The sequence below is a fragment of the Mastomys coucha genome, unplaced genomic scaffold (genome assembly GCF_008632895.1).
Source record: "Mastomys coucha isolate ucsf_1 unplaced genomic scaffold, UCSF_Mcou_1 pScaffold23, whole genome shotgun sequence".
Taxonomy (NCBI): Eukaryota; Metazoa; Chordata; class Mammalia; order Rodentia; family Muridae; genus Mastomys; species Mastomys coucha.
In genome coordinates, this window is record NW_022196906.1 from 60,064,821 (window position 1) to 60,092,743 (window position 27,923).

Consider the following 27,923-nt stretch of genomic DNA (forward strand, 5'->3'; position numbering starts at 1 on the left):
ACCCTATCTTTGTTTGTTTGTTTTTCGAGACAGGGTTTCTCTGTATAGCTCTGGCTGTCCTGGAACTCACTCTGTAGACCAGGCTAGTCTTGAACTCAGAAATCCTCCTGCCTCTGCCTCCCAAGTGCTGGGATTAAAGGCGTGCCCGGCAAAAGATTTATTTATTGTTATATGTAGCTGTCTTCAAACAAACCAGAAGAGTGTATCAGATCATCAGATTTCATTACCATGTGGTTGGTGGGATTTGAACTCAAGACCTTTGGAAGAGCAGTCAGTGCTCTTAACCTCTGAACCATCTCACTAGCCCTGACTTTTTTTCTTTAAGTATGTATTTAAGTGTCTAAAGGACCATGAGAACTACCTTTCTGGAACTGGGTTTGCAAGGTTGGTGCTATTATTGGCCAACTGCTACAAGCCCTTTACTCCCTGGAGTCCAGCCTCAGGCTAGCTCTCATAGCAACACACAGGCTTGGGGCAGAGAAGTTCCATAAAATGAAATTTATTGCCAAATTTCAAGAAAGATGGATCGTAAGCAGAAGTCACGGGATACCTCCTTCCATGGGGCAGTCATGGGCAGTCCCCATCCCCACTCCACCCTACCAGCATGGGAACCAATGGCATTGGCCATTACGGCAGTGATCCCAGCACTACTCGCCCGACTAGTCCCTGGACAGTACTGACGGGCTCTGATTCCTGGAAGCAGGTGACCTGGCAGAATACAGCACCCTTGTTGCTGTAAAGGATGATTGTTCCCAAGGGAAGATGGCAGGGGATCAGGACTGGACACCTGAGGACACTCTTGCTCTTGTACAGGAGATGGAGGGAAAGGCAGGCAGGCATCGGAGCCCAAGGAGTGTGATTTGAGGCTGACAGTGGGGGAAGAGGGGACTCGTGAGCCAAAACACTGCCGTTTACTCTGCCCCTGCCCACTACCCACAGCTAGAGGGACAGTACAATAATGAAGGCATCAACCCGCACTGGTTGGCAGGCCTTGGTGGGCACAACTGGCGGCTGGGGGCAGGGTGAGCGGAAAGGCCGTCATGTTGCTGTCACCCTCCCTCCTCTTCCAGTAAACAAAGTGCACATGCAGAACCCTCAGGGCAGATCCTGTGTGACCGCTCCTTTCCCCGAGCGAGGCTCCAGACTCAGCCCTGCTGGCTGCGGCAGTGTGCTGGACACTCAAGGGTAGCTCAGAGAGCCAGAGGCAACGGAGACGGGAGGAGGGAGAGGGAGGACAGAAAACACTCTTCTCACTAGGAAGGAAGTTAAGGACGGGCAGCCCACCAGGGGCCTGATAGGTGGATTGTAGTCACAGACTCCAGCATGTGAAGAAAAGGAGTGGATATCAGAGCGGTTCCAGCCCAGGAAGAACCACAGAGACTCAGATGAATCCCATCTGGGAGGCACAGAAGGCAGGGGTGGGGGCGGGGCCTCTAAAGGTTGATTAACGATAATTTCATACAGGTTTTTCAGCTGTTAACACAGGCCACTCTAGGGTTTTTCATCTTCAGGAATGTGCAAGGCTGGACAGAAGCTGGCCCAGGAGCAGAGACTCTCTACCAGGGAGCCTGAGCTCCTCTTCCCCCTTGAAAGCCTTGAGAACTGAGCATCTAATCCTAGCTCTCCAAAGAGGTAGGGATGCTGCGGAGAAGACCCTCCGTTTGCAGAGAGGGAAACAAACCAGAGTAAATAGCTCCTTCACCCAGACCCTTACCCATCTTCAGGCTCCAGCTAAAGGCCACATTCCACTCAGCTGATAGATGTCACATTTCAGTACAGCCTGGACCCAAGACCCCCTACAGCTACTCCTAAGTGGGTGTCGCTGGCGGGAATCCACCTGAAGACCAGAAGATGGGAGCCTCAGGCAGCTCAGCTATGCTCTACCCGGAAGTCAGGAATGTAAACTGTCGGGGGTGAGAACAGAGACAGTGCCACCCTGGAAAGTAAGCAGGGTGGCAAAGCCCGGGGCAGTTTGCATCAACCACAAAGACCACAGGACTAGGCTCCATCCCAAGCCCAGAACCTAGAGAGGAGGCTAGAACAGGGAGCCAGACAGGTAGCCCCAGGCCTGGGTAGACTAGAAAGGACATCAGGAGCCTCAAGTCTTGGCCAGACTTGCTGTACCCAAGTGTGCATCTACAGCCTGAGCTGTAGCTCATTTCTTAGCAAGGTTGGGTAGTGACAGATGTGGGTAATTGGGGGGGGGGGGTAGGTGAGTTTGTGCCTGGGGCTTGGCAGGCTTAGGGTGCACTTCTCCTGTAGAGGGTCACCAGCTCCTTCCGTTTCTGCACTAGCCCAGGGGTTTCTTGGTTCAGCTCTCCCAAATCTCTCATTTCCTGCAGGACCTGGGTAGCCTGCCTCAGTTGCTCTACAGCCTGGCTGAGCAATGACTCGGCACACACAGGTGGCGGTTCGCTGCCCAGCACCTGGTTTAACAGTTCCTCTGTCTGTTTTGAAGCCACCTGGACTTCCAACTGGGCCCGATACAACTTTTCCTTGGGCGGTCGTGGATGCTGAGGGCTTTCTCTGAGTAGGTCCCCAAGGGAGGAGGAGCGAGGATGAAACTGGGATGGCAAGTCCCAGCGGGGCAGTGCCGGAGATGCTGCCGCATCCTCTGGGGCAGGTCCAGGGGTGTCCACGGCCTGTAAGGCAGATTCAGGGCCATCATCCACACCGTTCACAGACACCTGTGTTGGGTCAGGGGAAGTAGTCTCAGGGGCCTCAGAACTTTGGGATGGACCAGAAGCATCCACCCCACTTATACAGGCCTTCATCTTCTCTGACAGGATCTTGGGAGGGGGTGCAGGGGGCTTTTTGCTCTCCCTGGGGGCAGCCTCTGGAGTCTCCGAAGAGGACAACTGTGCACTCTCAGGAGCAGAAAGCTCCTCTGGGCTGGGGTTCTCCCAGCTCACCATCAGTTTCTCAGACAAGGTGCTATTGGGGAGCCTCTTAAGGTCAATGTCCTCCTTTGCTGGGGTCTCTGCATTCTCTTGGCTCTCAGGATTGGCCTCAGAGCTTGCTGAGGAAGGAGTTAGGGCTCTCTCTCCTGCAGGCGTCTCCTTGCTGTCCTCAGCTCCAGAGGTCTCTGGTATTGGAGAAGGCTTGACAGGAGGCATGAGAGCCCGAGGTGGTTCCTGAGGCTGGTCTTCACTGATATCACTGAGAGGAGCAAACACTGGTGGTCCGCTGTCTGGGACATCGAGGTCCAGCCGTGAAAGCCCATCAGAAGCCGCACTGGCTACCTGGTGTGGGGGAAGTATCCAGATGTCACCTTGGATGGCCACTGGGTCAAATATAGGTTCCCCCAAACTGCCTACTTTACCTACTGCTTGCCTAGAGACCTCTGACCAGTCTTTTACCCTTGACTTTGCCGGATTCTTGGACCTTCCTCACAGTGTGGGGACCTTCCCAGGGAGCCTCAGAGGTCATGAAGTAGGGCTAAGCAAGAAGCCTCTTCTGAGGGCCCTCAGATGGTTATGGGGATGGGATGGGGTGGTTCTGTACCCCATGACAACCCTATACTGATTCCTTTGAAAATATGCTGCAAGTGTGGCCCCTTTACCACACCTCAGTTCTTCCCTTGCTACTGTGGCTCCAGGGCCTGTGTTGTCACCTCAAGTCCACTTGTTTCTCCTTGCACTGTTTGAAGAACTCTGTCCTGGCCACCAGACCTCTCCTTTTAAAAAGCCTTCCTTCTGCAGTAGCCATTACTGGTGGCCCTGAAATGCTTATTTGCTGATGATTTTCCCTGGCCCTTAGAGTCTCCCTGCTCATCAATGTTCCTAGTCTTTTAGAGGCTACCCCTTCCCCATACCTTCTCCCAAATTCCCTGTGATACCTTTTGCTTCCTACTGTGGATTATCAGCCAGTTCTCTTCCCTTTCAACCGCTGGCAGAGCCTGGGATCCCTCTTGCTTCATTTCAGAACCCTGAACCTTCTTTCAACCCAAATCCACCCTACTAAGTAAGACCTTGAGCTGATCCCTGAAACATTTCTTCAAACATATATCTAACCCTGCCTCACAGGCTCCATAATTCCTCCTACTTCACTCCCAGCCTAGTCCACAAGCCAACCGAGCCCCCTGCACACCTAAACTGTTATGCCTGGTGCCTCAGCTCACACCAAGTCCTGCAGCAAAGAGTCCCTCTCACTCCCATCTGTCAACTGAAACCGGTGCTGTTGGATTTTAAGCCAGGGTCAGCTTAAAACCCAGTTACTCCTCCATGGTCCCTCTTGCCCTGATCTCCTGGACTTGTTCTACTACCAAACTAATCACAGCTAACCAGGAGAAACAGGACCATTTTCCTGCTGGAAGTTGCCTTCTTAAGTCACAGGCACTACTCTCCCAAGCCTGCTTCCCTGCTGTTCAAGGTGCCCGGGTGAACCACAAATGAAAAAGGGCCCAGACACCTCTACTGACCTTCCTATACACACACCACTGAGCAAGCCCCAACTCCAGGTTAGCCCTGAGTGTTGATGGCCACCCTAAGAGCCTGGCTCAGCTGATCTATTACTGAAGCTGAGGGAAGGTCTTACCTCCTTTAAGTGGATTCTTGTTGGTGGCCGTCGACGCTGGCCCCCACGTACCCGGTTCCGTGTCACATGTTCTAGGGCACAGGTCTTGTCTACTTTTACCTGGGAAGGAGTTAAAAGCAGGTGAGTCCCTGCCAGATCTTGGAAGAGTAGGAAACACCCACTGTGCCCAGACTCAGAGATGAGGTCTGCACCTCACATCCTCACTCAGTGGGGTCAGCGCCTCCCCCTTCATGTGCCTCTGTACTAGGTGGGAACCTCCCCTTGTCTCTGTCTGCACTGCCTAGGTGCTCCCTCTGGTCTCTGTCTGCACTGTCATAGGTGCTCCCTCTGGTCTCTGTCTGCACTGTCATAGGTGCTCCCTCTGGTCTCTGTCTGCACTGTCATAGGTGCTCCCTCTCTTCTCTCTGTCTGCACTGTCATAGGTGCTCCCTCTGGTCTCTGTCTGCACTGTCATAGATGCTCCCTCTGGTCTCTGTCTGCACTGTCATAGGTGCTCCCTTTGTTCTCTCTGTCTACACTGTCATAGATGCTCCCTCTGGTCTCTGTCTGCACTGTCATAGATGCTCCCTCTGGTCTCTGTCTGCACTGTCATAGGTGCTCCCTCTGGTCTCTGTCTGCACTGTCATAGATGCTCCCTCTGGTCTCTGTCTGCACTGCCTAGGTGCTCCCTCTGGTCTCTGTCTGCACTGCCTAGGTGCTCCCTCTGGTCTCTGTCTGCACTGTCATAGGTGCTCCCTCTGGTCTCTGTCTGCACTGTCATAGATGCTCCCTCTCTGTTCTCTGTCTGCACTGTCATAGATGCTCCCTCTGGTCTCTGTCTGCACTGCCTAGGTGCTCCCTCTGGTCTCTGTCTGCACTGTCATAGATGCTCCCTCTGGTCTCTGTCTGCACTGTCATAGGTGCTCCCTCTGTTCTCTGTCTGCACTGTCATAGATGCTCCCTCTGTTCTCTGTCTACACTGTCATAGGTGCTCCCTCTCTTCTCTCTGTCTGCACTGTCATAGATGCTCCCTCTCTGTTCTCTGTCTGCACTGTCATAGGTGCTCCCTCTGTTCTCTGTCTACACTGTCATAGGTGCTCCCTCTGTTCTCTGTCTGCACTGTCATAGATGCTCCCTCTCTGTTCTCTGTCTGCACTGTCATAGGTGCTCCCTCTGGTCTCTGTCTGCACTGTCATAGGTGCTCCCTCTCTTCTCTCTGTCTGCACTGTCATAGATGCTCCCTCTCTGGTCTCTGTCTGCACTGTCATAGATGCTCCCTCTCTGGTCTCTGTCTGCACTGTCATAGGTGCTCCCTCTGGTCTCTGTCTGCACTGTCATAGGTGCTCCCTCTGTTCTCTGTCTGCACTGTCATAGGTGCTCCCTCTGGTCTCTGTCTGCACTGTCATAGGTGCTCCCTCTCTTCTGTCTGTCTGCACTGTCATAGGTGCTCCCTTTGTTCTCTCTGTCTACACTGTCATAGATGCTCCCTCTGTTCTCTGTCTACACTGTCATAGGTGCTCCCTCTGGTCTCTGTCTGCACTGTCATAGGTGCTCCCTCTGCTTCTATGAAGCACCCTCATTCTCCACAGCTATTTTCTTCAGCTCAGCCTTCCTGCCCAAACATGAGCAGCCCTGAGGCTGTGTGGGGCTCAGCTGGAGCAGTGGAGCAGGAAGGGAGGGCAGATCGCGATCCTCTGGTACCTAGTATGCATTCGGTCTTGCCCTGGCCTCTCTTACTCTCTCAAGACCATGCCCCGGCCAGGAAAGGGCTGGGCCTCTGTGGCTGGGCCTGACTCTATGGAGGGTAGCATCTGTTCACAGAGTCAGGAAAGGTGGCCTCAACCCATGGGAGAGCTGGTCTCTCAGCTCTGGAACTGCCTGTCCCTATGATCCAATGAGGAGCAGAGGGAACCTGCCAAAACTGCCTATGAGGCCATGGCTTCTGTGGCGTCCCTAGCACCCATGACATGGACCACCATCTCTTCTCCCACATAGGAACTTCCCCAGAAGGTGAAAAGCTGATCATGATTCAATGAGTTGGGTGAACATGGGACTCACAAGCCAGGAGCCCAGAGACCTGCTGGGGAAGCAGGCTCTGCTCAAGTTTTAAGTCCTGCCATCCAAGTTGTCCTTAAAATACATTTTAACACAAACAGCTATGGACCCATGATGTCAAAGGCAGATCCTTCCTAGGAGACTCTGGCCCCACAGGACACCCTAATCACTCACTCCAAGCCTCACTTTTTAAGTCAGTGTTGCCATGGTTACCACTATAGCACGGGAGCCTAAGGAATGCAAGGTCATCACAGACAGTCAGGGAAACCCTGAATGGTCCAGGCTTTGTGGGCCAACTGAAGAAGGACCTCATGGGCTGGATAGTGATGGCACACGCCTTTAACCCCAGCACTCGGGAAGCAGAGGCAGGTGGATCTCTGAGCACAAGGCTAGCCTGGTCTACAGAGTGAGTTCCAGGACAGTCAGGGCTATACAGAGAAACTGTCTCAAGAAAAAAAAAAAAAAGGCCTTCATGGGCACTAAGCTCACCCCAGGCCTCCTGGCTGGAGACTGCATACTGCTACTGTTTACACACTGAGGCTGGAAGGATATGCAGTGCAGCCAGGAACAGTCTACCCACTACCTGTGTGCTTTCTGCTCCCCTTCAGTGTGAGTGGCTGAGCCTGAGACCCTGCGCAGATGCTCTACCACAGTTCTGCTCCTGGCCCATGTGCTTTTTAATTTAAAGCAAATTACTTAAGAGATGGGAATGTGGCTCAGCTGGTATAGCACTTGCCTAGCAGGCAGGAAGTCCTGCTTCAATCTACAGCACCTCATAAAACCAGGCTTGGTGGCATAGGCCTGTAATCCTAGCATTGGGGAAGTGGAGGCAGGGGAATTAGAAGTTCAAGGACATCCTCTGCTACACAGTGAGTACCAGGCCTGAAAGCACAAGATGACACTCTGTCTCAGCTTTTCAGGGGCTACACAGTGAGACCATCTTTAAAAAACAAAACAGGCCCGGCAGTGGTGGCGCACGCCTTTGATCCCAGCACTTGGGAGGCAGAGACAGGCGGATTTCTGAGTCCGAGACCAGCCTGGTCTACAGAGTGAGTTCCAGGACAGCCAGGGCTATACAGAGAAACCCTGTCTCGAAAAATCAAAATAAATAAATAAATAAATAAATAAACAAACAAACAAAACAAAACAAAAAACACTTCATTTACCCACGACTCAGTTTTAGTGGTAGAACTGGACACTAGCACCCACTCTGAAGGCCTTTCAGGAGAGTAAATGAAGTATGCCTCCGTGTTTGAAACAGTGACAGAACGGAGGAGTAGTTTGGAGAGAGGTGGGCACAGTCTTCTCCTAGACTGCTGGGTCAGAAACAAAGACCCATCCAGAGGGCCCCACCCCATACCTCATCAAAAGCCTTGTTCTTGCCTCGGTTGATCCCTTCATTGAGAGCTTTGATCCAAGATTCCTTTTCTTCCCCACTGGGGGCCTGGAATTTGATGTCACTGACCTGTGGGAGACAGGCGGGGGGAGGGTGGCAGATATTTTTAGGACTCACATTTGGGGTCTGTAGGAAGCGTCCCAACCCAGACTCCAAAGTGTAACTAAATGCCCCAGAGCACTCTGACATTGGGCTGTGAGGAGGGCATACATCAAGTAAGGGGACCCTTCACCCTGCAGCTTCCAGGGGGAAGGGGCCCCTTGCTCTGTAGAAAGGGTTCTGGTATGGTCTTGCTTCAAAAACCTGTCTCAGGATAAGATAAAATCATGTGAGGTGAAATAAATACAAGAAGCTGGAGATTAACACCCCCCGCCCCTCATCATCTAGAAAAGCCAAAACCCGAGCCAGAAGGTAGAGAGGTGACTGCCCAGAACCCAAAGAAGAAAAAGTAGGGGCCAGGATTTAATGGATTTGGGATGCAGTTTTGTAAGTTGTAAGAGATGGAACCACCTTAAGAGTGAATTTAATGCCTCTGAACTATTTGCCCAAAATAGTTAAGGAAATGTTAGTCAGGAATGGTGGCATATGTCTTCAATCCCAGTATTCAAAAGGTAGAGACAGAGGCGGGCAGATCTCTGAATCTGAAGCCACTCTGGTCTACAAACAGTTCCAGGCTAGCCAAGGGTTGTGACTACATAGTGAGACTCCATTTTGTTTTGTTTTGTTTATTTTAGTCTGTGTGTTTGATCATAGATATGGTTCTTTTCTTCTTACATATGTACACATACATGGTATGTGTACTGCATGCTCACATGGGTGTTGAAGTAAGTGTGTGTGTGTGTGTGTGTGTCTAAGGTTGATGTGAGGCCTGAGGCATCTTCCTTGTTCACTCTCTGCCTTATGTACTGGTTGCAGGGTCTCGTAGAATTCAGAGCTCCCCAATTTGGCTGATCTCGCTAACTGGCTTGCTTTAGGGATTTCATGTCTCTGCCTCCCACTCAGTGGGATTACAGGCAGAGCACCACACCCACCTGGTTTTTACAGGCTTATTAGGGGATCTGAATTCTTGTATGCACTATAGAAAGCACTTTACTATTGAGCCATCTCCCCAGGAACAAAAGTTGTTTTCAAAAGATTTCTCTAGGGCTGGGGATAGATGTAGCTTGGTTATTGGTGGAGAGCTTGCAGAGCAAACACCAAGCCCTGCCCTCAACCCCCAGCACCACACAGACCAGGTGATACTGTGCATGCCTGCAATCCCAGCCGTTGGGAAGTAGAGATAGAGGCAGGAGAGTCAGAAGTTTCAGGCCAGTTAGACTGTCTTAGAAAAAAAAAGTACCTAAAGAACTAAATCTGGAGCTGACCATAGTAACCCAGCCTTCACCCGCACAGTCTTACTTTTCTGATCTGTAAAATGGGAAAACATGTTTTACTATGGAGCAATTAAACAGGATCAAAACTAAGGCACATAGTAGGTGTTCAATAATTAGTGGGTGAAATGAGACAACACATGAATGAACTGGCCCTAGGTTCCTTCCCTCACCCTGTTCCTGGGCCACTGCATACTCCCTGACCTCAAGATGCCCTGGTTCTCTGTTGGTGTGGCCAGCTTGCCCATCCCCCACCTTGGTATTAGATAGCGCCTCCTGCCACTCCGCCAGTCAGTTATGTAATACTGTAGTACAGTGCACTTGGCCTGGCCCCCTTAGCATCCTCATTATATAACTTCCTCCTGGCAGCACTACCTCCTCCTCATACAGGACCCTAGGTCCCCCTCCATGCCAGCCACAGCCAAATGCTCATTTGCATGACCAGGCTAAATTAGATCCTGGCAGCGGATCTGCAGTTAAGTCAAAAACCCTAGGGCACCTTGGCAACTTCCTCTCAGCCTTCAGGGCTGCAGGGGCTCAGGGAGACCAAACTCCATACTGGGGCCACTCAGTCCTGTGATGTGCTAGGCGGCCAGGCCAGCCCTGTGCCGACCCCTGAAGCCGTACCTGTTAGGGGTTCTGAGTCGATGGGAGCCCCCTCCCTGGTACAGACTGGCATTTCGGAGCTGGGAAACACACGGGGGAAGTCAGTAACTGCAGGATTGGACAGGGAAGCCTCAGCTGCTGACTCCTCTCTTCCTAAGTCTGGCCTCAAACGGCTGGGAACAGAACCACTAGACTCAGTTGGCCCGTCCCTCCTGGCCCAGTCCACCAGGCAAAGACTGCAGGGAAGGGTATTGGCTCCCTGGGAGAGATATGGCCTGACCAATGGGTTCACCAGGATTGGAGAACACAAGGTCGCGGGGATCCAGTTCTACTATAAAGTCTGTGTAATCCCTCCACACAGAGCTCCGCATTCCACAGGGATGACTGTCACAGGACAATCAGAAGGAACACCAAGAAGCTACGCCTGGTGGGCTCAGGCTACAGCTCCTTGCCACTTGCCACAAGCCCTCCGAAGAAGCTCTAAGAACATAGGCTTAACAGGAGAATCCACGGTAATAAGAATGGCTGCAGAACCGGCCGCCAAGGCCCTGGAAAGGGGGAGGGGCAGAAAGGCAGAGAGGAAAAGGGGGGAGGGGAAGAGGAGGCCGGAAAGAGAAAAGGGCCAAGCTGGCTGAGACCAGCAGGGCAGCAGGGCCCAGCAGTGGCCACCCTGCTTCCTGGCAGCCACTGTCTGTGACCTCATGGACAGGGGCGTGGGGATAGAGCAGCAGGGGGGAGTGGGGCACACAAGACACTGGAGCCTTTGTTTATTTGATTAGAGAGAAAAAAAGGCAGCCTCAGGACCAGACAGCCAGGGTCACATGACCTCCTGGCCAGCTAGAGGCCACAAGGAAGTTGGGGAACACCCAGGGCGATGGGAAAATCAGGCACAGGCAGAGGATTTGCAGGGCCTCTGGGGAGCCCCACCGGAGTGTGGTATGATGAGGGTCAAGGGCCCTTGAGCAGGAGCCTGGTTGTATCTTTCGTCTCTGTGGCCATCACCATGGCTCCAGCCCATGTTTCCAGTCACCTAGAACCAATCTCAACTCTTGGAAGGGCTAAAGGGCATGGGGGAAAGGCTGTTACCACAGAAGCTGAGAGGGCAGCTGTACAAACAGGCTTCTCTGAAGGGGTTGTCCTACCCAGCTTGGCTTACCCACCTAGCACACGACGAGCTGACTCTCAGAGCTGACAAAGAGGGTGACATGGGTAGAGGACAAAGAAGCAAGGTCTCCTGTCACCTCACATCCACAGAAGACACACACACAATGGCCCTGACATGCCAAGTGATATCTGCACACAAGGTAGTGTACATGTATGGCAGACGAAGGCCTGACCTTTGTGTTTCACGTACTCTGTGCCTCTCAAACACAGATGCATACTTTGTACCCACTCAGAGGGGCAGCAGGTCTCTAGAATAAGGAAAGGCTTTCAGCGCCTGAAAGACAGACCATTCTCTTGTCCTCAAAGTACCCTGAGCCACGGATATCAGATAAACCTGGGCCTAGCCTTGTGTTCCTGTCTTGGTCACATACACACTTGGGTGGCTCAGACCAAAATTAAAGGACTGTAATCTCTTCCAGTGTCCAGGACTACACGGACCACTGAAGACGAGGTTCTGACTTCAAAACTGTGAGAGAAGCGTCATGGTTCTTGTAGGCCTAGACCAGACCTGTTCCTCTCACCTAGCTTCTTTGAAGCTTCACTGTGATAGGCTCCTCGTGATGTGGAGAGGTTCAGGCGAGGTGTGGCAGGAGCGGGTACTACGCACTTTGACCAGGTCACATCTGAGCTCCCTCCTGTCATACATAAAACTGCACGTGTCAACATCCAGCTGACTGACTTCCTCCAGGGAAAAGCGGTACAAGAGCTGGAGAGATGCTCCATGGAAAAGAGCACTGGCTGCTCTTGCCGAGGACCCGGGTTTGATTCCCAGCACCCACGGGGTAGCTCACAACCATCTGTAACTCCCATTTCCAGGGAATCTGACAACCTGGCCTCTGCAGGCACCAGGCATGCATGTGGTGTGCAGGCAAACACTCATACACATAAAGTAAGAATAAACTAATAATTAGAAGTGGGTACAAACAGCAAGCTTCACTGCACCCAAAGGACAGAGTCTCGGGCAAGGGAGGAAATCACAGAGGGAAGCTGACAATGGGCCTCCTAGCTCCGGGCCCAAGAGAAGCCCAGAGGGAAGAATGGATGCCATATTCTTGCCTCTACTCCAGACTCCATTGGGGTCCTGAAGGCCTGATGAGGTAGTGACCTCATTCACAGCTGTCCTCCATCTGAGCCCTTTCCACACAGTTTTTGGCTTCGAGGGAGGCAGCCTTCAGGATCACCCTTACCTTGTTCCCTGGGGATCGCAGCAGGATAAAGCGGTGTTTCCGCTTCAGGACAGCGCGGAGGTCCTGGCACTTCTCATAGCTCCCAAGTTCCACCGTCTCTACACATTTCTGCTCATCCTGGAGGAAGAGATACAAAAGAAGTGGGCTGGTGAGAGCCAGCCCCACCAAGAACCTCAGTCATTGAATATGCATTCCAGACTCTGGTCCTACTAAACAAGAATATTGTATCACCAAGACATGGTATCCAGACTCTGGTAAGGAAATGGTGTCAGCGTGTGCTGGCTGGCAGGTGTCCACAAAGTTTACCATCCTGGTAAGAAGTAAGATACTAAATGGGGGTGGGTTTGTGCCTCAGGGTTGGATCCAGTGCCTGAGACCAGATGCAGAAATAGAGGCTAGGAAGACTTGGACTCACATGCCCCGCCTTCAGCCCAGGCATCCTGAGCCAGCTCCCTCACTTGGCATCTCCCCTTCTTGACTTCTAGCTAGGCAAGAGGGGCCCCTCACCCGCAGGCTGAAGGCCATACACAACAGAGAGGACCAGAGCATAGGAGCATCCCCCCTCTCTGTCAGCTTGTCTCTCTAGTTCCATCACTATGTAGGCTAGTGGCCACACAGTGTCTGGTCTTGACCACCAGCCAGTTGTCAGGGGGTGGACTCCTCCCAGATCTAAACATTCCATCCTGCAGGGAGGGAAATAACAAAGCAGCTTCAAGAACTCCTCAGGACTGGCCAGATTCAGGTTTAGACAGACTGAGGCCCCTGGAGAGGACACTCTTCATCCTGCTGAGCTGCCTGCTGGCTGTGCAGTGAGCTCCAGGTTCCAGCTTTGTGAGCTGGTACCCACGCTGGGGTGGCTCTGGTAATGCAGCTGTCTTTGAGTCATTTCTGCTTCTGTAAGTAACCTCTCACCCACATTCCTGTAAGTAACCCCAATAAAACTCAACCAAGCTGGACTTTGCTGGTATCCGTACTTTGGTCTGCTATGGGTTCCCTATCTTGGATGAGTAGATGAGTGTGTTTTGCCTCCCCAGGAACACTTTGGTCACACAACACCAGGCTGCCTTCTAAACTTCCTGCCTGCCAGCCCGGACACTAGAAGGTTTGGGGTAGGGGATACCTCTCGGGCAAGCTGCCTAGAATAAGCTCTCTCTCTTAATAGTGGTCAACTGGTTCCTCTTCTGGAGGTGACCCAGTTGGTACAACTTCCTGGGAAGCAGAAAGTGTGTGTGTGTGTGTGTGTGTGTGTGTGTGTGTGTGTGTGTAACCCTGGGTGGCCTGGGATTTGTTATGTAGACCAGGCTGGCTCCCTAAGCAGTGGGATTGAAAGAGTGCACCACGACACAGGGCTGATTGATGCCTTCTTAATTGGTGGCTCTGTGCCAATGACCCTCCCAGTGTAGGATCTGGTGCTCTCATTTCCCTATCATTCGCTACCACGTTCATGGAAATGTCTACAAAAGTATCTGCTGGTGCATTCATGCCACTTGATAACTTGCTAGAAATGCGACTTTGTGAGCACCAATTATGAACTTGGGGAGCACAGACTTTGACAATGTGATTTTTTTTTCAATCAGTGTTTTTCCATGTAGCCATGTCTGCCTTGGAACTTGCTCTGTAGCCTTGAACTCACAGAGATCTTCCTGCCTCTGCTTCCCAGAGTGTTGGGGACAATGTGCATTTTTTAACTATCACTCCAGGTGACCCTGGTATAAGTAAAACCCTGAGAACCATTTATGTCGGACATACGCAATCCCAGCAGCCTCAAGGCTTTTAAGAACATCCAAACTGTTAAAGACACCAAATACTTTGGCTGAAGGACATAGAGAAATCATGGAACTGAACAGGAACTGCCTCCCAGCCGGCTGGTGTCTGTAGTGCTGGATGGTACAATCTATCTGCCAGGCAAGATGTGCTCATTGGTGTAATAGTGTCATGGCTGTCATGGGTATAACCAACTTCTTTCTGACTGAATTTAAAGCCTACAGAAGAGAACTCATATCTGGTATTATAAACCTGTCATGGTCTGGAGAGATGGATCAGAGGTTAAGAACAATTGTTGCTCTTGCAGAGAACCTGGGTTCAGTTCCCAGCATCTATATGGTGGCTCATAACCATTCATAATTCCAGTTCCAGGAGATTTGATGACTTCTAAACTCCAGAGACATCAGGCACAAAACAACATATGTACATGTAGGCAAAACATTCATGCACATAAAATAATTCATTCACAACTTTTGTTTTGCTTTGTTTTTTGGTTTTCGAGATAGGATCTCTCTGTGTGTAGCCATGGCTTGCTTGGAACTCAGTATATAGACCAGGCTGGTCTCAAACTCAGAGATCCCCCTGCCTCTGCCTCTCTCAAGTGATAATACTGAAGGCGTGCACCACCATACCCAGTATGCTTTGTATGTGTATATATATGTCTACATGTGCCCCACTGCATTTAACTAGGGTTGCTTACATGGCCATAGTAGGATGTTATTTACTTGAGCAAGAATATATTAACAACAGCCACACCACCCAGGAATATGAACTCTCCTTGCCCAGCCACCATTAACTGGCCTAGCTCCTTAGAGTTGGGTGGGGCCTCATGATCCCCTACCCCACCAATGACAGAATGTTGGTGGGCCTGGTAGGCATTGCTGCTGTGAATTTATGGCTGCAACAGTCATCTCATGTCCAAAAGACAGTGTTTCATAGCACTTCTTCATCCTATGCTTCTTGCACTCTTTCACTTCCATGATGTTCTCTAATCCTTAAAGGATCAATACAGATGTCCTGTTTCAGGTTGAGCACTCAACAGTTACTTATCCTTAACACTTTGATCAGTCTTGACTCTGCATTGATATTTGCTGCTGTAAACAGACATTCCCTGACCAAGGCTGAGAGCAACACTAAACTATAGGTCATAAACATATATCTAAAAGGCAGTTTGTCTATTTAAGCAAAACAATTTTAATTAGGGCCTGACTTCACCAGCACGGTCTTTGACAAGGTTTTACTGTTGCTGCTGCTGTTATTGTTATTATTGTTATTTTAAGACTTATTTTGCTGGGCAGTGGTAGAACATGCTTTTAGTGTCAACATTTGTGAGGTAGGAGCAGGTAAATCTCTGAGCTTAAGGCCAGCCTGGTCTACATGGTGAGTTCCAGAACAGCCAGAGCTACATAGTGAGACATTGTCTCGTAACAAAAACAAACTCCAAATAACCATGGAAGTAAATGAAGGCCTTTTGTTGTTGTTTTGGGATAGAGTGCCTGTGCAGCCTTGGCTGTCCTGGAACTTGTTCTGTAGACCAGGCTGGCCTCAAACTTACAGAGATGTGCCTGCTGAGTGCTGGGATTAAAGATGTGCACCACCACTTCCTGGATAAATGAGGGGCTTCTTAGAAAGAAAGAGTTCGATGGGAGCTGGAGGGAGATATACAGATAACTGGGGAAGGGGGAGGTATGATCAAAGTAAAATGTTGTTGTACGTGAGTGTGTGATCATGTGTGTGATCATGTGTGTGTGTGTGTACATTTAAATACATAAAGGCTGCAGAGATGGCTCAGAGTTTAAGAGCACTGGCTACTCTTCCAGGGGTCCTGAGTTCAATACTCAGTACCCACATGGTGGCTCACAACCATCTGTAATGGGATATGATGCCCTCTTCTGGTGTGTCTGAAGACAGCTACAGTGTACTCATATACATAAAATAAATAAATCTTTAAAAAAGAATTAAAAAGCTGGGCAGTGGTGGTGTACGCCTTTAATCCCAGCACTTGGGAGGCAGAGACAGGCAGATTTCTGAGTTCGAGGCCAGCCTGGTCTACAAAGTGAGTTCCAGGACAGCCAGGGCTACACAGAGAAACCCTGTCTCAAGACAAAACAACAACAACAACAAAAAAAAGAATTAAAAAGGAAAGCAGGGAGCCAGCATGATGACTTAGTAGGTAGATGTGCTAACTGCCAAGCTTGATGGCCTGAACTCAGTGCCCAGGACCCACACAGTGGAAGAAGTGACCCCTCAATTTGTTCTCCAACCGCCACAGGTCCCCCCACCCCACAAGTAAATAATAAGATAAAAAGACTTTTATGAGAACCCCACACCCAGGTAACATCTCAATCAACATTGGGATGAGGCTAGCCCAGACCTCAGTACTTTTAGGTAGCTATCCACTGATCTACATGGCCAAGGTGGCCTGATCTCTCTATCCACACTCCATTAGGTGTCATTCCCCATTTTTTGCTTCTCTTCTTACCACTGAGGCTCAATCCTATCCATGTTCTTCCATGAAATATACACAGCAGAAAAATTCTATTCTGTGAGGCTCCCTGCTACCTGCCATGATCTACCAAACCTTAGTGCTCTTGTTCTTATCCACTGCTGGGGACATGCACCGCCAGGTACAAATACCAGGTGAGATGCCAGGAACACTGAGCCCCAACACAAAATTTCACAGAGTCCTATCTCATGCCTGGACGGTTCTATGCTATTCTCAGAGTCTGTCTCCTTTAGGCTCCCCACCCCCACCCCACCCTGTAGCACTCTACAGAAACTAGGTCTCAAGAGAGGAACACAGGGGGGACTAGAGCTACAACCCTGGTCCTCGGAACACTTGTTTAGAATATACAAAGCTCTGGGTTTAAACCTCAACACCACACAAACCAGGCACGGTGGCTGTCCTACGGGCTAACAACTTGAGAGAGTCCCTTCTCTCCTTCTACCCTGTGGGTCCTGAAGACTGGATCCAGGTCATCAAGCTTGGCAGCTATCTTAGTTTATCATATGATAAACACCATGACCCAAAGCAGCTTGGGGGGAAAAGGGTTGGTTTCATTTTACAACTTGAAGTCCATCATTCAGGGGCATCAAGGCAGGAACAAAGAAGCTGGACATAGGAGCTGATGCAGGCCATGAAGGAGTGCTGCTCCTTGGCTTGCTCCCCAGGGTTTACTGAGCTTTTCCATAGCATCCAGGGCAGGGCACCACCCACTGAGGGATGACCCAGCTGCATCAATAATCAAGCAAGAAAGTGAACCACAGGCTGGTCCATAGGCTAGTCTGGTGGTGGCATTTTCTCAACTGGGGTTCCTTCTTCCAAAAATGACTCTAGCCTCTGTCAAGTTGACATAACAACTTGTCAGCACATTGTCACACACTTATAATCCCAGCACTTCGGAGGGTTAGGAATTCAAGGACATCCTTAGCTAGTGCGAGGAGGCCAAGTCCAGCTACACAAACCCTGCCCCTAAAAAAAAAAAAAAGTGCATAGGAGCAGTCGCCTAGAATGGTACCCAGCTCAGAGAAAGACCTCCAAAGTCTTCCCAGGCTTCTGGGAGAGGATACAGCAACAGCACCACCCATCTCCAAGCTTCCCCAGGGGACCAGACGAAGGTACACTCTACATCCATCTACCACCCAGCTCCCCAAGGCTGTCTGGCTTGGGACAATTCAACACTCCAAGTGCTGAATCATCCAAGGCCTTCTGCAGTTCAGAGGGAAGGATAAAGCAGGAGGCACTGGGGGGGGGGGCAGCATTCTTTGGAACATCAGCCTCTGACAGAAACAGCCAAGAGCCTTCTGCACTCGCCTAGCTCCTCACCTCAGGAAAAGGAACTGAACCGATAAAGTACTCAGTTCCTTCTCCCGGGCAAGCTCCCGTCCCTGGGTGTAGGTTTTTGGAAGAGTTAAGTTTTTAATAAGTTTTTTTTTTTAAAGTGTGATTTGGATTTTTCATGTTTAGGGAATGTGAAACCCTCCCTGCTTCCCAGCTGCAGCCAGATGTGGAGAGGCAGTCTAGGACATGTATGGCAGCGCCTGGTGGGCTGACAGCTGAGAGCCAGTCATTCAACCCCTATAGCAGCTGGCAGTGGAAAAGTCATATCTCACACACACTCACACACATACACACTGGTTTTTTTTTTTTTTTTTTTTTTTTGGTAATAAAAATATCCCTTGGCTGCTACTTTCCCAGCTGTGGCACAACCTAATTTGGTAAGTACAGAACATCTGGGTGGCTGTCTGCATATTGCCGTTCCTTCCTGCTCTTCCTCAGTATCTCCCGTGTCCTGACTCCTGGGGACTCACCCAGGACAGGCACGGTGCTTTTCAAAGGCAACTCCTTGAAGCCATTAGACTGGGTTTATAGGCCTTCTTGGCCCAAGGCATTTAGGAATTTGCCAAGCTTCCTTAACTGGAGACTGAGAGAGGTGGTCAGGCAAGACGCAAGCCTTCCATCTTCATGGATTCCACCTGCTGAAGGCATACAGTACTATCACATTCTCAGCAGGTGGGCCCTCTGTAGCCTGAACCCTACACCAACAGGAAAAGCCACCTTCCCTCCAAGCCTTCACAGAACAGCATTTGTGATGCTTCTTTAACTAACAATTGTGGCCTTTTTTTTTTTTTTTTTGAGACAAGGCCTTACACTATAGTCAAGACTGGCTTCAAAACCCAGAGCAATGCTCCTGTCTTACTTAGCCTTCTGACTGTTGGGATTAGAGGTGTAAAGCTGGCAATTTTACTGTTCTTGGTTGTCCAAATGCTAAGCCTGTTGAAAGTGGAAAGGGAGCCAGGCAGTGGTGGCTCACACCTTTAATCCCAGCACTTGGGAGGCAGAGGCAGGCAGATTTCTGAGTTCACAGCCAGCCTGGTCTACAGAGTAAGTTCCAGGACAGCCAGGGCTATACACAGAGAAATCCTGTCTGACACCCTGAGTCCAGAGTCCCAGAACTCACATAGAAAGCGGGACACAGGGTCATGTGTCTGTAAACCCAGCATTTCTACTATGAGATGGGGAGCAGAGACCTTGAGTACACAGAGAGACAGCCTGCCTCAAACAAGGTAGAGGGTGAGGACTGATACCCAAGGCTGTCTTCTAACCTCCATACATGCGCCTTGGCACATAGGAGCACTCACAGATGAACTCTTACACATACACATGTTGTGCACATACACATGTATATAAAACAAATGAGCGTTTAATAAGTGTCAACCTGTTCAGCATTAGAGGAGGGAAGCTGAAGGCACCTGGGCCATTCCAAAATCTGATAAAAGATGCTGATCACAAGCCTTTAATCCCAGCACTTGGGAGGCAGAGGCAGGTGGATTTCTGTGTTCGAGGCCAGCCTGGTCTACAGAGTGAGTTCCAGGACAGCCAGGGCTATATAGAGAAACCCTGTCTCGAAAAAAAAACCAAAAACAAAAACAAAAGTAAGATTTGAGGTTTACCTGCTGGTGTCTCTTGGTAGAAAGAGTACTGGGCTTGGCTCTAGATGGAGTCCTCCATGCTCTGTGAGACGGTGAAGTCACTCTCACCATCCCCACCTCCCCACCCCAGACCCTCATCAATCCTTTCTTTAAAATGTAGCATAGGCCCCATCCTGGTGATGTGCACCTTCAGTCTTGGCCCTCAGGAGGCAGAAGCAGGTGGGTCTCTGTAAGGCCAGCTTGGTCTATATAGGGGGTTCCAGGCCAGGTAGGAATAAATAGGAAGAGCTTGTTTCAAAAATAAATAAAAATAAGTAATAAAGACATAAATAGACAGACAGATAGACAGAAAGAAAGAACAAATAATTAGGGTCTGGATAGACGGCTCAGCAGTTAAGAACATTGGCTAGTCTTGCAGAGGACCCAGTTTGGTTTTCAGCACCCATCTCACAAGCACCTGTAATTTCAGTTCCCGGGAATCTGAGGCCCTCTTTTGGCCTCTATCAGGTGTATCTACATACATGTATGCAAATGCTCATACACATAAAATAAAAATAAAATGTCAAAAAAGTATGAAGGTTAAAGAGAGCTAATTGGTATTTTTAGTGCCAATGCTATCTGAAACACCTTCAGTTTCCTCAAAGTCTTCTATGAAACCTTGGCCCCAAACAGGAAGTTCCAACATACAGGTAGGTAGTTGAGGAGATTCAAATACTATATGCATGGATGGCACAGAACCCTTACTCCAGAACCCCTCCCCCATACTACACATAGAGACCCAGAGGAGATAAGACACTTGCCCAGGGTGGCACAACATGTCAGTGAAGTGGGAGCCAGTGTGGTGGCATACACCTTTAATTCCAGCACTCAGGAGACAGAGGCAGGTGGGGCTCTATGAATTTGTGGCCAGTCAGCCTGGTCAACAGAGCAAGTTCCAGGTTAGCCAAGGGCATCATAGTTTAAACCAAACAAACAAGCAACCAAATAAACCAACAAAACCAAATATGTTCGAGTCTTCCAGGCAGTCTTAGGAGGCTCCTGGTGGCCCGCCTGCCTCGCTTTGCTGCTGCTGTTAGGGCCCAGCAGGTCCTCACCTCATTCTCGTAGACCAGCAGCTGGGCTTGGCAGAGAAGCAAGTAGCGGTCTTTCCATAAACCCAGAAGCCCCCCACTGCTCTTCTTGATCCAGCCAGCCTTGTCTGCAGTCCGTGCTCCACGAGGCTTCTCGCTCCCCTCCTTTATACTCTGTAAGACAGCACCGGAACACATCATGAGGAACCCTCAAAGCAGATAGATATTTTAATTTAAAACAGTAATAGTAACAACCACCAACTATACTGAGCCACTGTATTGTATGTCACCCCTAGTTCCATTTAGCTTTTACAATTGCTATCCAAGGTGGAGACACTCGTAGCCACAAGTCACGGTACACTGAAACTCAGAAAAAGAAGGTGACTGACTAGAGTCACACTGTTAGAAAGACAGAACCAAAATTCAAAGCAGGTCTCTCTGAACCCATTTCCTTCCCACTCCTGTGCCTCCTGGTATTTATTAAACTGGTTAACAAATGTATGGAGCCCATATAATGTCATATGTCATAGGAGAACAAAAGCAACACAACCCACTCTCACAGAGTACACATGGGGGAAGACAGAGCAGCTAAACTGACAAATACCCAGAAACGCACACATCAACCACTGCCAAAGCTATGAAGAGACACATGCGATACCTCACCCAGAAATGGTCCTTGCCCCCAAACCTAATGATGTGAGTTCAGAACCTACATGGTAAATGAAGAGAACCAACTCTCATAACCTGTCTTCTAATTTCCGTATACACATACATGTGCATACATATACATGCATGTGCACACGCACTCATACACGAATCCACGCACGCACCCCCATGCACATAAGTGCAACGAAAAAAATTAAGAAAAGGCCACAAGCAGGCACTGGTGTGTAAGAGGACACTGGGAACCTGGTCTGTGATTCAGTGGCCAAGAAAGACCTCCCGGTATAGAGGATGTTTAAGCGAGGCCTGTGAGGATAGGAGCCATCACACAGGCTGTAAGGCAACTGGACTCTCTACCCTTCCGAATCCCACCCCAGTCCAGCTCCCTCTCCTGAAGCAGGGACTCCTTAGATCTCGTCCCCATGCCGTGGGGTGGCTACTTCCTCTGATGAGTGCTTGGAGAACTGTCTCTTGATCACAGGCTGGTATAGGAATTGAGTTCAAATCATTCTGTCCAAGGTGGATACATTGCAGCCTCTGGGCCTGCCACTCACATCTCATGCCCCATCCGTGACCTGCCAGATGGCTGGGTACAGGGTACATCCGAGTCTACATGCCTAGCGGATGGAGTCAGATTCACCAGGTGTGTACTAAGCACCTAACCTTCTGTTGCAGGTACAGGGGTGGGAGGGCCGCTGAGAGTGAAGGAGGGCCGTGGAGAAAGGATCAAGACAGCATCAGAATCTAGAGGACACGAGAAGGAAATCAACACTGACTAATTTCAGCTACATTATAATTTACATAGAGCACCAAAAAGGGGCCCCAGTTAAGAGGCACGCCTCTCCCCAGAGATACCCTGTGGCCACAGATGTCTTTGGAAGGACAAGCCCAGGCAGATATAAGTGTGGTGATCTGTCAGGAGCTGGGCAGGGCCTGGCTTTTCTGTCATGGCAGTGAAGATCCAGCTGCTTCTCTCTGTGGCCTTTCTATCTCCCGGAACACATTCTGCTTCACTGGGACCATAGGCTTTGGAGCCCAAGTCACGTGGACCAGAGGCAAATGACGTCAGCTCTTCTATGTCTCGGTTTGTTCACTAGGAAATGGAGATGCTAACAGTTCCTGTAAGAGATAGGAATCCATCTTGCTCTTCTGCCTTTTGACTAAGATCATGTATACACAGGGCTCACTGAGGGCAAGACATTTTGTTGTGAACTGCTGTCCCACTGCCTAGACTGTGCCTGGCACACAGTCAAGGGCTTGACACATGCTTGTTACTAAATGAAGATAAGGCACATGTGCAGTTTCTAGGATACCTTGAGCTTCGTAACTGGCAGCTGTCACTCCTGTTACTGCTGTCCCTGCCTATCACTGCCCGCCCCACTTTGAGTCTCAGGGACCTTCTCTCCTGATCTGGTGGTAGTTCTCAATTTAGACCAAGGGCTGCTGAGCTGTATCTGCTGGCCTCAGATCTCCAGGAATGTAGGATGTCTCTTCTGGTCTTCTCTCTAACTTGTGGCCAGCAGGAGAAATGGGGAAGTGGGTTGGTTCCAAATGATCTTCCTGAATGCAGGAATGAGGAAGTGAAGTTGCGGGACAGTTAGAGCCACCCTACCGGAGAAAGATGGAAGGACTTCAGGGTCCTTTGGCAAGAACATGGAAGTTCTCTCATTCAATCACATACCCAATTGCCTCTCCCTAGCTGATAGGGATGTGCTAAGCTCCCAGAGGCTGTGAGATGCCAAGGGACCTAAGTCTCTCAGCAACCCGGGCAGGCTGTCACATAGTCCAGGACTGGAAGGAGAAAACTATGAAGAGGAATCCCTATGCCCACATTGCATGCACAAACACTTCTATCAGCAATACCAGCACTGCTGGCCACCTCCTAAGTCCTAAGCTCTCAGTGTCTCCTGAACAAAGCTGCTGTTCACATTTCCTACCTCTGAGCACCAAGTTCTTCTTCTGATTCCAGGGAATCCAACCCCACCACCCCACAGTTTAAAAAGGACCACACATCTCTGTGATCTCCCCTACCTGCCACTTCCCAGTGCCTGACATGTAAAACTTCACATCAGCTGGAAGCTCTAAGAACGAAGGCTGGGACTTAGGCCTTGACTGTTGCCACCTTCTAGTACTCTAGAAATACATACCAGTGCCTAGCGAATACCAAGCCTTTATTAGCTAAGAAAGCTGGTCTAAGGTCTGTAAGGATGGGTGGGACCAGGAAGGGACCGGGCAGGAGGGCATTTTGGGATAGGGAGGGGAGAGCTGAGGGGTTACAGATGGTGTTAAGCAAAGTCTAGTCATCCTATGGGAGGTCTGGCTAAATGCCAGGGTCCTACTTGCCCCTATGCTCCACCCAACTCAATCCCTGCCCCCTAGACCTCCTCCCACCAGGGGGCTGGCTACACCCCAGTAAGTTTTAACAAGGCACCCCTCCCCTTGGCAGGATTCACAGGGAAGGTTTTGTCTTGCTCAGTCCAGTTTCTCCAGCTCCTCTCTTATTGACCAGCTGACCACTGTTTCTGTTCCCCTCCCAGCAATCCTCAGCAGGCCTTCTCCAGCCTACTTCAGGGCAAGCAGCTCCTGAAGTACCCAATGGCATCAGCCTGCTGCCTACCTCGGCCTGACACGGGAGTGTCTCAGGGTTATTCTTTTAAAAAGCAAGGGGGAGGGAAAGGGGGGATAAGACAGTTCACACTGACCCTGTGCAGGAAACAATTAGACAAAAAGCTACAACAGAGTTACAACAGACAGAAGCCAACAGAAAAAGCCAACTCTCTTGAGTTCAAGGCCAATCTGGTCTACATAGGGAGTACTAGGCCACCAGCCAGGACTACATAGTGAGATTTTTGTCTCAAATTTAAAAAGAACACAGAGAGGAAATAATTCAGGCCCCAGCTCAAAGGATCTTCCAGGTTAATGAAGACAGAACACAGCCTGCCTGTGAGAAGCTTCAGGAGGGATAGGTGGCTATCTTCCGCTTGAGGGGGCTCTTGTTTGTTGGGAAATTCATGGCTCTTACCCTGAGGGAGTCCCCCATCCTAGCCTTCTGCTAGGACAAGGGCCTGGGGTTGGTGCAGAAGCTCTTTAGGGCCGGGCGGTGGTGGTGCATGCCTTTTATCCCAGCAATTGGGAAGCAGAGGCAGGTGGATTTCTAAGTTCAAGGCCAGCCTGGTCTACAGAGTGAGTTCCAGGACAGCCAAGGATATACAGAGAAACCCTGTCTCAAAAAGCCAAAAAAAAAAAAAAAAAAAAAAGGTACCAAAGCCTTCCTATTGCCATGGTGCTGGAGAGCTGGCTCAGAGTTAGAAGCATTAGCTACTCTTCCAGAGGACCTGGGTTCGATTTCTGGCACCTACACAGCAGCTCACAAATGTGGTAAACTCCAGTTCTAGGCTATCTGATGCCCTCTTCTGGTCTCCACAGGCAAGTGGTTCACAGACATGTATACAAGCAAAACACCAGTAGGAATAAAATGAAGAAAACAAAACAAAACAAACTTCACATTCTCAACCCCTTTACCACAGAAACAAAAAGCACAACAGTAAGAACAAGAGCCTAGCCCAGTATCATAAAGCCAGTGCTGCCACAGGACACTGCCATGCCTGTCTCAGTAAGGATGAGGAAGGCTGTGGGCAGTCTAGAGTCAGGGAAAGGCACGGCTTTGAGAGGGCAATGGGGCAGAGTGAAGGTCTCCAACCTTACTCCACAGACAGCAACAACACCTCCATTGATATGTTTGGCTTTTCAAAGCTTTCATGCACACATTATCACATTTCTAGATCCCCCTTCTCATTTTATAACCAGGAAAATGAGGACCAGAAAACCCAGATAGGCAGATGCTCGAACCCAAACTAGCTCTCCTCCAAGCTTCGGCCTGATAGGGGCCACCATTCTATATCCTACACAGAGGCTAAGGGAGGCTGGCCCTGGGGTGGCTGGCATCCAGGAAGTACAAAGCAGAAAGACTGAAGACAAGTATGTGAAAGGGAGATGAGGTAGCCTGAGGTAAGGGCAGATAAGTGACCACAATTAAAAGGTGTTTTAGAGATGGATGGATACAGAGACCCAGGTGAACACGTGAACTCTATAAGCAGGAAGCAACAAGAGCCAGGGGCACCGAAGAGAGGACAGTCACAGAGAGCCCCTGACTGTGTGGGTGAGACCCGGGAGTTCGAGGGAGGAAGGAACATGGACAAGATTTTAATGACCTAGATACTTCAGGAGGTTTTGATATCTGAGAGTCACAAAGTAGCCATGTTAGAGATTAGGGGCCAGCAGGAGAACAGGGCTGACTTCGCTGAGCCCAGGAAGCCTCAGGAGAACCTCCTTTAACTGGGGACCAGAGCAGATCAGGAGATGGAGTAATCCTGACCCACATCCTCTGGGAGCACGGGGAGGGGCCTTGGACAGAGAGCACAGCCATGGCAGGAGTGGAACGGAGGGCAGGCAGCCGCCCCACCCGTGACAGCGAGAAAAGAAACCACAGCAAACACAGTAGCCTGACTTTGCCCCTACCTTACACACTCTGAGTGCAGGGACCACAATTAGGTCTAGGGGAGGAGGCTAGGCCCTGTGTTTTATAGAAGAGGAAACACGGGCTGAGAGGGGAAGTGACTTATCTACCACCCCACAGAAACTCAGGGTCTAGCCTAGAGAGAACAGACAGCCTTGCAGTGGCTCCAGGAAATACGCAAGTGGACACTGACAGGAATAAGGATGGCTGAGCTCACTGAAGGCTCCCCAGCTGGCCTGGGTGGGTCCAGGCGGGAAGGCTTCATCATCTTCCCCGCCCTTCAAGGCATCAGAACGTCTTCTTTTTACTTATGCAATAAGTGACTGCTGTATACTGAATCCCTGGATAATGAGAATGCTGCCAGAATTTAGTTTGTATGCAGAGGGCAGAGGAGTCTCAAGGCACATTGCTGATCCAACCCTTGCTTCTGGGAGACTCAGTTGACCTGACCCTTCTACTAACATCCTCAGAGAGACACAGCTCAAGAGCACTGGGGACTCTGAGATATTTACACAAGGAAGACAAAAGCAATTTCTTCGTTCCTGCCATCAATCAGGCTCCGTTACAATCTCAGATTCCTTGGAACAGTGGCCCAAGATCCTGAAAAACTTCCCTCCCCTAACACACCCCTCAGAAGCAGACCTGGCTGAGGCAGGCAAAGAAAGCCAAGAAAGTGTAACGGGATTCAAGCACCGCAACCCAGTCTACTTTCAGCCAACTCTCCAGAGCCTCAGTCTCCCCATCAATCCAATGGGAACCATGACAGGCACTGTTTCCAGTTGGCAAGAAAAGCCCTAAAACATAACTGAGGATGCTGTTGGCGGGATGCAGAAGAGACCTCCACCCTGCTCCTACCCCATAGTTCCAGGTTCTGCTTGAAGGAAGGAAAGGACTGTGCAGAGAGACCCGTGGAAGTAGGGCGGGCAGGACCGAAGCCCAGTACTCTCGTTCCGTCTGGCCCAGCCCTCGCCCTCACCTCTTCCTCCATGGCGAGTCTGTGAGGTCCCGCGGCTTCGCCGCTTACTGCTGCCCGCGTTGCGCGGGCTCCGCTTGCTCCATCGACTCGCAGCCGGGCGGCGGCTTGCTGTCTTCTGTCCCGCCGGGCGCCCGGGGCCCAAGAAACTTCGGGGGGCGGGGCTGGAGCCGGGGAGGGGCTTCCGGGGGCTGTGGGCGGGGCCGGGGAGGGGTGCAGCTGCCTCCAAGCCCCCGCCCGCAGCTCGGTGAGGAGCACCGCCCGGTGGGGGGCGGGGCCAGGGCGGATCCTGGGCGGGGCCGGGCTTCAGCTCCCGGAATGGACGGAAGAACCTGGGCGGAGCTGAAGTAGCAGGAAGAGGGCGGAGAAAGGGCTTCCCGGACCAAAGCAGGGAGAGGGACTGAGAGGGGGTAGAAAGTAGGGAGGTGGGGGATACGGAGGGGGAGGGGGCTTCCGGCCCGGAGGCGGAGGCGAGGGATGCTGGCGGGGTGGGGCAGGGCGGGGGCGGGGGCTGGGCGGGGCTGGGCGGGGGCGCGGCTGACTAGGCAAGCCAGGGAGGCGGTGGGTAGCTGATGTCTGCCTTTGAGGTTGCCTAAGCCGTGGGCCTGGGTTGCAGGACTGGATCTAGCAGCCTGGACAGTTCAGAATTGAGTGTACAAAGAGATTCGTCCTCTTTCTTCTTCCCCCAAGTCGGAGTAGTGGCTATGGTCTTCGGTCTGTGGAACTTCAGGGTGGGGCCCGGCGGAAAGCTTGGAATTTGTGACCAGAATCAGAGTCTGGACTCGGTTCCTTTATAGAGGGTCTCTGAAATCCCAGACTCTGTGCTCTCCTTTCCCTCTTTCAATCCCTCTCTGGTTCTCATGTTGTGAACTGACTCCATCACCCTAACTCCCTTCGGCCCTGACCTGAACAAGTTGCTAGAAGAAAGCCTTTAAGTTTTACCATGTCCTTTTATTTTATTTTATTTTATTTTATTTTATTTTATTTTGAAGAAACAGGCTCGGAGGGTGACAGTCACATCCAAACCTCCAGCACCACACACGCGCGCGCACACACACACACACACACACACACACACACGCACAACCTTTCCTAGGAAGGTGTGCTGCATGCTACAGCACCCAGAATTGTGTGCTTGTGGGATGGATAAAATAAATCCCACTATGAGATGACCTGTTTTGACTCTGGCTGCCATAACCTCAGCTACTCCA

General features: G+C 50.6%; 1 protein-coding gene across 1 annotated transcript; it reads right to left on the bottom strand.

Annotated features, from left to right (window-relative positions):
- Window positions 1–483: 483 nt before the first annotated feature.
- On the bottom strand, window positions 484–26,850 carry Plekho2 (pleckstrin homology domain containing O2). Its single transcript, XM_031344050.1, has 6 exons — window positions 26,716–26,850; window positions 20,585–20,734; window positions 12,294–12,410; window positions 7,931–8,035; window positions 4,537–4,635; window positions 484–3,242 (listed from the first exon to the last, which is right to left on the bottom strand). Exons 1-6 carry the CDS (start codon window positions 26,725–26,727, stop codon window positions 2,241–2,243), a joined length of 1,485 nt encoding a protein of 494 aa, XP_031199910.1. The 5' UTR covers window positions 26,728–26,850; the 3' UTR covers window positions 484–2,240.
- Window positions 26,851–27,923: the final 1,073 nt, after the last annotated feature.